General features: G+C 41.1%; 1 protein-coding gene across 3 annotated transcripts in view; it reads left to right on the top strand.

The window, feature by feature from the left end:
- The window catches only part of ncor2 (nuclear receptor corepressor 2), an 87,445-nt gene that overhangs the window by 30,825 nt on the left and 43,253 nt on the right, over positions 1-13,367 (top strand). For all 3 annotated transcript variants that reach the window (XM_061671343.1, XM_061671344.1, XM_061671342.1), the window contains exons 6-9: positions 3,868-3,981; positions 10,018-10,074; positions 11,239-11,291; positions 13,077-13,143. In XM_061671343.1, the coding sequence (XP_061527327.1) occupies positions 3,868-3,981; positions 10,018-10,074; positions 11,239-11,291; positions 13,077-13,143 (291 nt within the window). The remainder of the gene's footprint in view (positions 1-3,867; positions 3,982-10,017; positions 10,075-11,238; positions 11,292-13,076; positions 13,144-13,367) is intronic.

Here is a 13,367-nt window from a genome sequence, read left to right as displayed (position 1 = left end):
TGCTCAGTGACTTTTTTTTTTTTTGTTTTTTTTTTTTTGTCAATGTCTTTCTGTCTCCAAAGTGTTCTGTAAATTGACTGTCTGTTGTCATACTAGAGCGGCTCCAACGACCGGAGACAAATTCCTTGTGTGTTTTTTGGACATACTTGGCAAATAAAGATGATTCTGATTCTGAATTTCTTTTTGGTCTGGGTTGTTTCAAGATGCGTATAAGCTGCTATAATAATTATGAAAAATTTCATTGTAGCGGTGAGTGTGTACAGTTGCCATTTGAATCTTGAATGGCTGTAATTAATGACTTTTCCGCTGAAGTTGGCTCGCAAGGAATTTTCCTGATTTATTATTGTACTCAAAGTTAGTGTATCTTAACTGTTGTAGAAAATCTGTTCTTTTTGATAAAATGTCTAATTGATGTTTCTAAGCATATCTGTTAGATTAATTGCATATTCTTCCTTGAGGCGGTTAATTTTTTTCCTCAATTCCATTTTCCAATTTTTGTTCTTGTTTTTTCTTATACGAAGAGTATGATATGATTCGACTTCTCAATACAGCTTTCCCATTTTCCCACATAAGAGCTGGGGATATGGTTGGGGAGTTGTTGAATTTCGAAAAGTCATCCCATTCCTTCCTCGCGAAAGAATCAAAATCCAGGTCCTTCAATGGGGACGTGTTGAAGCGCCATGTTGGTCGGGGTCCCAAACTTGACTCAACTTTTAGATTGAGAGAAATTGGTGCATGGTTGCTGATGATGATTGGATATATTTCGGGGGTAATTCTTTGAGCTGTCAAATTGTTTGAAAGAAAAAAATATTTTCTTGAGAAAGAGCGGTGAACTCACGAGAAAAAAAAATTTCAGCCTCCATATGTCACCAAAGCCGTCCATGTACTGCTCTAGTATATTGGGGCATTGCGGCTGATTGCTATTTTTGAGATTTGAGCAATCTATTAAGGGATTTAGCGTAAGGTTAAAATCACCTCCCATGATAATTGTAGAACTGGCTGACAAGTTTAACAAGTGTGAAAAGAGCATGCGAAAGAAGGCTGAATCATCTTTATTAGGAGCGTATACATTGACAATTGTGTAAAGGTTGTTAAATATTGTAGCCTGTATAATTATGTATCGGCCTTCTGGATCTGCTAGTGTACTATTTTTTTTGTAAAAAGTAGCCTTTTATGGACTAGAATTGAGACTCCTCTTTGTCTACAGTTATAAAAGGCTGAGATATCCTGAGTTAAATTAGTCAATGAGGCATTTTTATTCTGACTCAGTAAGGTGCCTTTCTTGTAATAGAAGATGATCTGTTTTAAGTTTAGTGATATAATCCATAATCTTCATTCAGTGCCTGCGATCGAATGCCATTGACATTCCATGACACAAAAGTTAAGTGTGACGTATAATGGGTGCGTGTATCATAATTTTAAATAGATTTGGTACTACGCATTCTTTGTTTTTGTTGTTTTGACATTTTTCGGGAGATTTTTTTTGGTATTGTGTTGACAAATGTTATTTAGAGAGGGTGATAGAGATGCTATATTTAAGTACAGTAAAGCCAGGGTACACAGAAGGGTAACAAACAAACACTGAACATAGAAAACAAACAGTGACAAGGGGATAATATGGTGTGTGGTGGTGGTTTGAGGTGCACAAGAAGAGTTTTGAGCGACTTTTGTCTTTAGTGTGAGTGGAAACATGCAGAGCAGAAAAGAAGACAGATAGGAGTGAGAATTCATGCTGGTGGCATGCGTGATTGTTTTTTTGTTTGTCTCAGCAAAAGTGGAAAGAATGAAACAAAATACAATGCACTTTTGGCAATTCATAACGACAATAGATCAAAAGAAGTTCTTAACTAGAAGAGCCAGGGCGTCACATTAGCATCACGAAACAGTTGGCTGTCGACATATGTGTGTCAACAACTAGCCACGCTCGTTTGCCTTTCTCACGGTAATTCTTCATCAACGTGTACAAGATTTTACATCTCTCGTTGATTTTCTTGGAGAACTGATTGTTCATTCCAAACGAAGTCCCTTTGGGCTCTCGACCTTTTGATTTTACAAACACGTTTTGCTGAAAGTGTTCAAACTTTGCAATGATAGGACGTGATCGGTTTCCTGGACGAGAGCCTCCCAATCGGTGGACACGGTGAAAGGTAATCTTGTCAACTGTATCTTGCTGTAGCTTGAGCGCGGACATCATGAATTTTTTAATCTGCACCTCGGGATCTTCTGGAGCATTTTCTGGAATGACGGAGCAAATGAGATTGTCGCGCATGCTTCGTGATTGAATGTCCAGCGTAGTTTCTTTCATGAATTTATATTCCTGTCTAAGAGTTTGTAGTTCTGCTGTCGTTGACATCGTGTTTGATCGAAGCGCAGTATTATCTAATCTTCGCGCCTTGACCTGTTGTTGTGTCCGAGCTCTTTCTGAGTTTGGCGATCTCTTGGCGAAGCAAGTCAAGTGGAATTGACAATTTCGTATCGATTGAGAGGAGGACACTCGTCTCTGTCGAATCAAGTAAATCCTCAGTTGAAGTGGAAGAATCAGCTTTTTTCCTCTTCAGGAGCAGTTCGACGCGAGGGTTCAGATCCTCCATGACAGACGAGTTGGTGTTGACGTAGCTGCGCGGACCGCAAGTAGCTCTCTACGAGTTACCGCTGCGAGCGAAGCTGGCGAAGGAAAAGAGAAAAGAACGACGCGACCATCCGCTGTTGAAAAAGGAAAAATAAATTTTGTCTCGTAATAGCTGCTTTTCCAACTCTATGCAAGGGGCGCCGCCATGTTTTTGGTCTTCGGAAATCACACAATCTCTCGCATTGTCACAGCACGCTCACGTTCCCGCCCACGCTTCAGCAGTTATCCCGTGCTGGCACAATCTCGTTGGGGTACTGCTTTCAATGTGGGTACCGTTCACTCATGTCGGGTGGAGCTATAAAACCTGCTGTCTGTTGATTAGTTGCCACAATTATCTGGTAAAGATCTGAACTACGCACTTGTGTGATTCAATGGAATATGAGCGTGGACTGGGAAGAAAAAGCGCCACGAAAAAAAATACAGTGCATTATGACCAAGAGAAGAATGTACTTTAGGCTTTACTCATTTGGACAATTAAGATCCCGAAAAGCTGGATCTGAGTATGTTGACATTTTTATTTATTTATTTTTACACTAAACATTTACAGCAGTTGTAGCCAAATGGGTGGCCGACCAGGAATCGGGATGGCCAATGTCAAAGAGACTTCTGATATGAATTGCAAAGAAATGCACAGTGCAGGTAAACGCACTCACGGATGACTTACAATACTGCACAATAAGAAAATATGGCAGTCATCACTTTAATGCTCGTTGCAATTATTACCCCAGTCAGCTCTGACAATATTACTCTTTCTGTTGGATTTGGTGATTTGGAATATCAATAATTCAAATGTTCTGATCATTTCAGTTAATTGTGTTCTGGTGTTCAAACAGGATTTGAAGTTGCCTTAAATTATTTAGAAAGGACTGACGAGCATGACTAGTCCGGCATCATGGGTGAGAATGCACCAGAAAAGGAATCTCTGTTTTGGCTTAAAAAAAAAAAAAAAACATTTCCACATTCATACGTACAGTAAATACATTTCCAGGGGTGATGTTCTCGTCACACAGCAGGCTTCTTTTTTTACAAGCTGTTGTGGTAACTATTTGATTAACAAGACCCTGGAGAGTTCATTGCTATTATTGCTATGAGGTCACGTTGTTGTTTTTGCTGGAGAACTTTAGATGAAGGTTGGTGTAACAGACACTCGCAACTGAATTTTTCTCCCTTTTGAAAGATCAGAGGTTTTATTTTTTGTTTTACATGCTAAGGGCCATCCTATTTTGTATTTGTTACAGCAACAGCTGGAGGAGGAGGCTGCCAAACCTCACGAGCCAGAGCAGCCCATTTCCCCTCCACCCAGCGAGGCCAAGCACCGCAGCTTGGTGCAGATCATCTACGATGAGAACAGGGTCAGTGGAATAAACACCAACATTACTTTGCACCAAAAGTGAGAGAGTAGGCTGGATTATTGATTGTGTGTGTGAGACTGTTTGTATGCATACCGATGTGCATATACAAGCCAATTTATTGTTACGTGATTGTCAAAGAACCATTTGGCATCTATTAACTTGATTTGAATAATCCATTATCACGCTGTGGCAATACAATGTTGTTGTTAAGGCCAAGCATGAATAAACATGATAAAATAAACATTCCTCTCACATACTTTAAGTCAGTAAATCAGTAAAACGGCCTGGACTGCATATATGTATGTTCTTTATCAAATTAAGGCCTTTTTGAATTTGGAAAATCTATCTATTTATATTTTTCAAAATGCATATTTTGAGATAAATCTGTGTAATTTAGTTGGTATTTGAGGATGTTGTTTATCGTAAGCTGCAGAGATGTTAAAGATGAACAACTACCACTAGCAAGGAGTTATGAGCAAATCTTGACCCCAGTCAAGGTTTTTTTCTGGCTGAAATTGAGGCAGAGGTGGTACTGGACTGTGTATGTGCGTATGCTGCCCCCACCCCCGTAATCATCAAAACACTTTTTCCGTGAAGGGTTAACATTTATTTTCTTGTTCCTTAACATTTTCTTTTGATCAAAAATGTAAAATTTGTAAAATGTTCTCACGCACCCCTTGTAGTCCAGTGCCTCCTGGCCTATCCCATTAGAAAAATAATGTCTTCCCATTTAGAAAAAAAAACAAAAAACATTTGTATTATTCTGATGCAAGCATCAAGTCACATCATAGTGTTTTTTGTCATATTTTAAAATTTTGAGTTCAGTTTTTGCCTTAAAAAGTAAAAATACGACAAAGCTTTTAACAACCATTCTTGTGTTGTAAGTTTGACAGTATATTGTTTTCATGCGCTTCCTTCTTTAATGCATTGTCTTTTTCTACTGCTGACTTATAGATAGCTCATTTGTCTGACGCTCGTCGCCACCTCACTTTGAACAATACTAATTTGACAAGATATCTCGAAAAGCCAAAAACATTGAGTGATTGGTTACAAAAGAAACAACATGTATCTGTTTGAAACTCTACAAAAACATCTGACATATTTGCAACAACAGTGCAAATATGTTATTCTTGTGTGAACTGTTTCTGGTACTACTACCTCTGGTACCACCGTAATTGCAGTTAAAAACGATAACACAACTACACTGGTTAGTTTTCATGATGTCAGAGCTTTTAGAGCCGGAGGCAAACTCAGATTTTACACGTAGGACAAAAACGTGCTAATAACATGACCAGTGTGGAATCAATGATCTGGTGTAGTTGAAGTGACTTTTAATTGTTTGACGGCTCTAGTGTTAAAATAATAATTATTGAATATCAAATATAAGCCAACAGTCGGTCTGTTAATACACAGACTGACAACAAAAAAATCACTCAAAGTAAAGTACATTGTTCTTTATTTTCGACAATCTACAGTATTTTGTCTGTGGCATGTTATGGTATGCAGCAGGTTCATGTACATAAAACAATGTTATTGAGATTCTCTGTGCTGTCAGTCCACCTAGTGGCTGTGCCTTACATTTAATTTATACATTTTGCATTATTCAAATATTCACATTATTCATTGCAGTCTGTAGGTTAATTTCCTCGAAACCTTGTTCTGAATGAGGCCAGAAAAGTTTTTGTGAGGTTCCTGTTTCGGGACATAGATGCTTATGGTGTCTAAAAATAAATGTAAACATTTATTCGGTAAATAAATAGTTCTAGTCTATAAAGAAGACCAGGAGAGATTATCCAAGCCATGTAATTCACAACACTGACCTATATATGTTTATGTACAACCATGTGTTCAACCATACAGGTCACACGTAACCTGTAACATAGTTAACAAATAAACCAATGTGGACAGTTCTCAGATAAAAAGGACCGAGCTCTCGGAAGCGTTTACAAAATCACAGTTCAGTACAGGGTGGCGTCTACATGGCTTAGTGTGCTGCCGCTACGCTCAGTGAAATCACTGTACTTCAGTAGAAACAACTATAGATTGCTTCAGCTTTATCTGAGATGATGGGGGTGTAGCAGTAACTCTGTATTCTGACCTTTGTAACACTTTCCACTTCCTTTTTTTCCTGACCAGAATTTTATTATTTTGACCTACTTTCCCCCGTCATGTCTCCTGCAAATGAGCCTCTGCTCACCCCACCCACTGTACAACTATATTGAGTGACTTTTCCAAACCATGTCACTAATTTTCAAAAAGGGATTTTATTGTGGTGTTATTGGAGACCGTGAGACTCCCTCCAGTGCATGAGTACTACACCCCACTGCACGTGCAGACTGCAAGTCAGTCTCGCTTGCACGAAACCACCACAGGCTAATTTCACCAAAATGATCCCCCATCCCATCGACAAAACCATATAAAACATTTATGTCAATAAAGGTGATTGCGTCACTTGACGACTTCGAGGATGGCGACTTTCCTTACTGAGGATTTGGCAACACTGGGTGCTACTGCCCAGAGTGTGACAACAAAGCTAGCACCTGAAAACATTTAAATTTCTTGTCACTTGTGCAGGCAGCACTTAATTTTTCATTGTGCCTGTGGTGCATTCAGAGGACATGTCACCAAACACAAATACTACCCCCCTCCATTCGTATACTGTTTTTGTCGGCTATCAGAAGATAACACTGTTAGCCTATGCTAATCTTTGCTGAAACTTTACCTTTTGGCTTTGACATGATAGTGCCTCTTTATAGTCCGGCGGGAGGATTCTGACCATTGCTTGAAAATGGCAGATATTCACCAAGCCTAACTGTTAAGTCACGCACAAGTCGTGGGCGGAGAAACCAGATGTGGGGGCAGTATTATACAAATTCAGAGCGGCTTGCTCACAGATGCATTTCCATAAATGTGCAGCTCATAAAAGATTTACATGGTTGTTTAATCTCACACTGGATGGATGGCTTGGCACTGCTGAGACTATTAATATACAAGCAATCCCCCCCAAAAAATTCCATAATTCGTTTTGCAACCTGGTCACTGGCAGCTCACTGTGCACCTGGATACTGGACTTCCTCAGCAACAGACTCCAGAGTGTCAGGATGGGAAACAACACCTCCTCCACTCTCATCCTGGACACGGAGACACCTCAGGGATGCGTCCTCAGTCCCCTGCTCTACTCCCATGTTACACATAAATGCTCTCCCATCACCACCATTGTCCAATTTGCTGACAACAGCACCCTTGTAGGACTGATCAGGGACAACGATGAGTCAGCCTACAGGGAGGTGGTCTAGCATCTTAGGCGATGCTGTCAATTCAGCAACTTGGACCTGAATACAGTCAAGATGAAAGAGATGATCATGTACTTTAGGAAATCCAAGAGCACTGAGCAAACTGTTCTCTTCATCGATGGAGAGGAGGCGGCGAGCGTGGGAAGCTTCAAGATCCTTACAGTACACATCTCTCATCAGATGGGGAATGCACGCTAAAGACTGTACTTCCTCAGGAAAGTACGCCAAGCCCAGCTTCCCCAAAAACTACTGATAAACCTTCTACAGATCCACCATGAAGAGCCTCCTGGCCTACTGTTGCACAAGTTGGATCAGCCGCTGTACTGCGAAGGACAGGAGGGACCTGCAGCAGGTGGTGAAAGCAACTCAGTGGGTGATTGGATGTACTCTATACCCCCCACCCTGAGAGACACCTGCACTGGCAGACTAGTGTGGAAAGCCAGTGCAATCATTAAGGACCCCTCCCATCCCAGAACCCCCCCCCCCCCCCCCCCCCCCCCACACACACACACACTTTCCTCTGAAAAACGCCACAGGACATTAAAGTTTAGAATCACGATGTTCAAAAACAGCTTCTATCAACACACTGTGAAATGCACGGTGGAACGGAAATGACAAATGTAAAAAACAATACAGCGGCTATCGCTGTTTAGGTTGCACGATCAAGCGTATAGTTCGTTGAGTGACCGCTGCCGACAGCCAGCCAGTGGTGGATGCACTTAAGACTTGAGCATGGGACTGCACAATCAGCTGATTTGGTGCAGTTCTCTAGGGCAGCGGTCCCCAATCTTTTTTGCAACATGGACCAGTTTGACATAACGACATCATCGTAACCCCCCTGAAGAGAAAAGGTTGACGTTCACCTGTACTGACAGATCTCTCTTCTTACCTCACCCCACCCCCTAAAATATCTCTCATGGAGTGTGAACTCTTCTTGCTTCTCATCTTTTACTGCACCGTCATCTTAGCTGTTTGCATTACACTGAGCTTTTTCGAATATTTCCAAAATCTATTAAAACGTGTGCACCCACATTTTGTGGAAAATCATTGATGTCACAGGATTCTACCATAGAAATAGAACACGTCTAAGTAATTAAAAGCCTATAAATTAATGTGACCTCCATGCCCATGAATTCAAACTTCTTTCCACAGCTATATATAGTATCATAATCAAATGAGATGCCTTTTCCTTTTAGACGTAACTCAGCAACATGGCATGCCGCAATCAAATAATTGAATGCGTTGGTGTGACAGATGGTACTTGCAAGACAGAAACAACTGGTTTTAACACAACAAGGTGGGAGAAGTGATTGTTAAACTTTTCACCCTGGTCGTGGTTGCCTGTATTATTACCCTTACACATTATGTAGGTGGTGTCGGATTGTACCTCCTAAAGAAGGTAATTTAATTCCCCCATTCTGTGTCTGTACCTTTTATACAGAACAGAGAGACAGAAAAAATATTTCTGGCTTTTACGTGCAGTGTAAAAGAGACTAATGTGCATGTATTTCTTGTTTCAGGGTAGCACTGCACAATATTGGGAACAAATTACATTGCGGTTTTCTTTAACCCTGCGATATATATTGCGATGTTAAAAAATACAGGATAACATACATGTAACATGAAAACTAGCACAGTTTTCTTTTTCCCTTTCTAGAAAACCGATGCTCATTCGAGCATAAGTCTACAGAGTCATTTGTATGAATTCTACCTGTATTTAAATGCACTGTTGTATTGAGCAATAGTCCAGCCAGACATGAAGTTAAAATAATTTGTTTTCATACCCAGTTATACCGTAGTCATTGGCACATTCCTAACACTATCCATTTGTTTTTTTATTTTACACCTATGTTTTAACATATGTATTAGTATTTCTATATTTGAGTGCACTAGTTTAAGCAAAACACGTTGTTGTATACACCTACGTTTGTCACTTCGATAATGGCGTGCGTTCCCCCCCCCCCCCTCCCAAGTTTAATCTGTTGCGACATGCATGCATTCGTCACATTCTGCTGAGAGATACAGTAAAAGCAGGCGTGTAATTGTTTCCCGTGTCCTCTTTAATAGTTATCATTAAAAAATAAGTATATAACACACTGGGCTGCTCAGTGTGTCGTTTGAAGCGTCATTATTTACCGTAACATCGGTGCTAATCTTATTAGCATATCCAATCAGGTCTCTGCTGGTAATTTATGAATATTATAGTTGAACGACTGCATATCAATCCAGCATTGGACAGGACCCTGCGATGTGACTATTGTGCACACATACATTGCGATGATTATGCTCAAACGAGACATTGTGCAGCCCTATTTCAGGGTGTTATTTGTTGCAGGTAATTCTTGATCTTTCTATCATTCATCAGATGTTTCTTTATGGGAACAACAAAGCCCCTAAAAGCAAGCCTCTCCACCCCTGCTGCCTTTGCTTGTCTCTTCAGACTCCCACTAGCTCTTCTGCCCGCGTCTTACCTCCCTCTCTGCTTGGGGAAAGCGAGTTCCTTCCCCCTCCCCCCTCCTCCCCTTCCCTGTCAAAGGAGTGATGGGCTATGGCAAGGACCTACGGCCCAGCTTGGGCTGAAAGCTCTAATAATAGTCAATGTATCCATCGTTGCATCCAGTCACCCAGGCGGCTCTAGTGGAGACTAAGCGTTCAAGTGAGCGTGCTCGCTGTGTTGTCATGGTGATGACTGAGGTGCAGGCAGCCGGCTAATCTCGTACTTCTGGTTGTGTTCTCTTACCAGAAAAAGGCAGAAGAGGCTCATAGGATACTGGAGGGACTCGGACCCAGGGTAGAACTGGTGAGTTATATATCTGTCCTATTCCTGTTTCCATGTTGTTATTTTCTTGATTTTCATTTTGAATTAGTGGCACGGGAATATGTAATTGAATTGCATAATGCCTACCAATCAGGGCACCACAAGCGTTGAACTTTTTTTTTTTTTTTTTTAATCAGTTTATTTGAAAGGGGACAATGCAATTTCATAAAACACATGAAATACACATGGTTTAAAATGCCAGAATTTTGTAAAGGAGCTCGACAAGGCTCATACACAAGCTTCATTATGTGATGAAAATCTAAATCAATGCCTGCAGATATTTTCTGCAGCATATTTTAAAAAGAGAACATTTCTTATTCCTATTTAGGTACTGTACAGTATTCCTAGCAGACTCTATTTTCATACATATTTTATTGTCAGCTGTCAAATGTCCATCTGTGTGTGTGTCTTGCACACATGGTGAATTTGGCTCTCTATGATGAAATAGCATATTAACTAGGTTACTTCCATTAATTAGAGCGGTGGTCCTCTTGCTATTAAAAGAACAGCTGCCAAATTATTCACACCCCATCTCACTGGCGGAGACGCTACAGAGATTGCTGAGACCGATCCGGTGTGGTGACTCCTGCAGCCGCCAGAGCAAAATATTGCTTGCGCTCTCAACACGAAGACGTCTGGGAGACGTCTCCAGACAACTTGACGGCCAATTCACCCGGAAGTCGCCGATGCTATATTCTTGAAATAAATGTAGAATGTACATTATGTATGTTGATGTGTGTGTGTGTGGTGTAGCGTGGACACCGGGATGAGAGGAAATCCAAAATATTGGGCCAATAGTTCTGATATTTTCAAAGGTTGAAGTGGGCATAGGTATAGATGTCCAAATAAATGTTTAACGCCGTCACCTTAAATTTAGTGATATTAGGCTACTTGAAGTTTTTGCTCTATAGTTGGCATATAGAGGAGTCACCAAAAGGTATCCAAAGAAATCAAACCTGTTCGATTTCACCGCAACTCCTTGGCGACCCGGTTAGTGTCCAGCAGGCGACCCGGAGACGTTTCTGCAACCGGCGGAGACTCGACAGGCCAGTGAGCCAGGGGTCTCATCATCCCACATAATCTGAGAAAGCAACAGATGCATCCTGATGTTTCCTTGTCCTGTCAAACTGTTCTCTTGTCTTTCAGCCACTGTACAATCAGCCTTCTGATACCAAGCAGTACCATGAGAACATCAAAATGTGAGTCAACACTTGTGCATGTGCCCAAATGATGATAAATGACACAAATCTGGTATCCTTTGGGCGACACGGTGAGGGGCTGGTTAACGCATCTGCCACACAGTTCTGAGGACCGGGGTTCAAATCCCGGCCCCGCCTGTGTGGGGTTTGCATGTTCTCCCCGTGCCCGCGTGGGTTTTCTTCGGTTACTCCGGTTTCCTCCCACATTCCAAAAACATGCAAGGTAAATTCCTTGAAGACTTGGCCGTAGTGCGAATGGTTGTTTCTATGTGTCCTGCGATTGGCTGGCGACCAGTTCAGGGTGTACCCCGCCTCTCGGGCGAAGACAGCTGGGATAGGCACCAGCACGCCCGCCACCCGCGTGAGGAGAAGCGGTACAGAAAAAAAATGGATGGATGGTATCCTTTGTTTAAAATTTAGTCTAAAGAAATCTTCAGATCTGTAAATGTTTTACATAGACAGTATTTCTTTTTTCAGATTACAATTTTGGAACCTAGCACTGAAATTGACAGTTAAAACTCGGGGGGGGGGATTTCCACTCGCTTACACAAGACAAAGAAAACAAGTCAACTGGATTTTGTGATTGCATTTTGTGATCATATAATCCCGCTTTTGTTTTTCTGTAGCGTGTGTGTGTGTGTGTGTGTGTGATCGTGTTTTTCGACTCTTGTCTTCTGTGTTTGCCGTAAAACGTCTGTTGCTATTTTGATTTTGTGCTGCCACCTTGGAAAAGAGCTTTTAAATCTCAATGAGGTTTTTTTCCCTTCCTGATTAAATAAAGGACATTGACTGACTGATTTTCATGTACAGTCAATTATGTTTTAAGATTTCCAAAAAACAATCACAAAAGCAGTGTTTCTTTGCCATGAACCACGAACAGACGGGTGGTGCTTTCTGCTCACATTGTTATCAGAGCTGAATGAAGCACATACATTTGGAATGGTGTGTTTATGTCGACCAATGGCAGCTGCACTTTGACTTTTTGGTTGCACGTTTGGTTCTGACCTTTCCACTTCAGAATACTCTTATTCTGTGTCTCTCCTCTGGGCTATATTGTCCTGAAGCAAGATTAAGTCAGCACTTTGTGTCTGTCGGGACAGCCGCAGTACAGATGAATTTGTGAATATAGTGTTTGACTTTGATGCTGCACTGGTTTGCTTGTATGTGTTTGGGGCTTTTTGTCAGTGTTTATGTATGCTCGGGGTGAGGACTTTTGGATTTCAAAGTAGTATTGCAGCTAATGTCGGAAACGGAGCGAAGATTATCCTCTGTGTTTCTTTTTTCAGCATTTAAATCTTATCATGTCATCTTGCAGTCGCAGTATGAAATTTACACCACTGGTAGGCCACTTTGTAGTCCACTTTGCTTGCCTATAATGCCGCCGCTGCTCAGTTATATTGACTAATGAGGAATAAGATTACCGCACATTAATCAGCAAAGAATGTGACCTTACATCTGACAGATTAAGTGTCAGGACTAAAACTCTGTCTTGCGGCAAAGAAAGAGCCAAACTGAGCGGCTGCCTAAGGAGATTACTGGCCCTGACCTTTATTCGAAGAACTGCAAGACAAGTTTTATACGTTTCCTCCCCATGCTGTCCTGCCCATCTGAAAGCGTTGACAAAGGATGTTGTTTGTGCATGTGTTTTGTTTTGTGTGAGTTGTAAGGTAATCCTGAACCTTTAAAGTTAGTGACAGATGTGTTCAAAACTATGATTATTTTTTTGCTTCGAAAACTCTGCACCACAATTTTGCTCATGCCAGTTTATTTTTTCACCCTTCTCAGAAACCAGGCAATGAGGAAAAAACTCATTTTATACTTCAAGAGAAGAAATCATGCTCGTAAGCAATGGGTAAGTGGAAAGAACTCAATATGTTCAGCCAATGATGGATGACTCGTTTGAAACTGGGTTTCAAGTGAGTGAGCATTTGAGGCAGACCATCGAGAAGACAGTTTCCGGGTGCGATCTGTTTCAGTATACTCCGATTATATTTTAAAAAGAGAAGACAATCAAATATATTTTTTTCCCGTCAGAATTACTCTTGTTCAGACTTGTGTCTGAGTGAGACAGAGCCA

Source organism: Phycodurus eques, chromosome 3 (assembly GCF_024500275.1).
Source record: "Phycodurus eques isolate BA_2022a chromosome 3, UOR_Pequ_1.1, whole genome shotgun sequence".
In the NCBI taxonomy this organism is placed as follows: Eukaryota; Metazoa; Chordata; class Actinopteri; order Syngnathiformes; family Syngnathidae; genus Phycodurus; species Phycodurus eques.
This window is presented reverse-complemented; position numbering and strand designations above follow the sequence as displayed.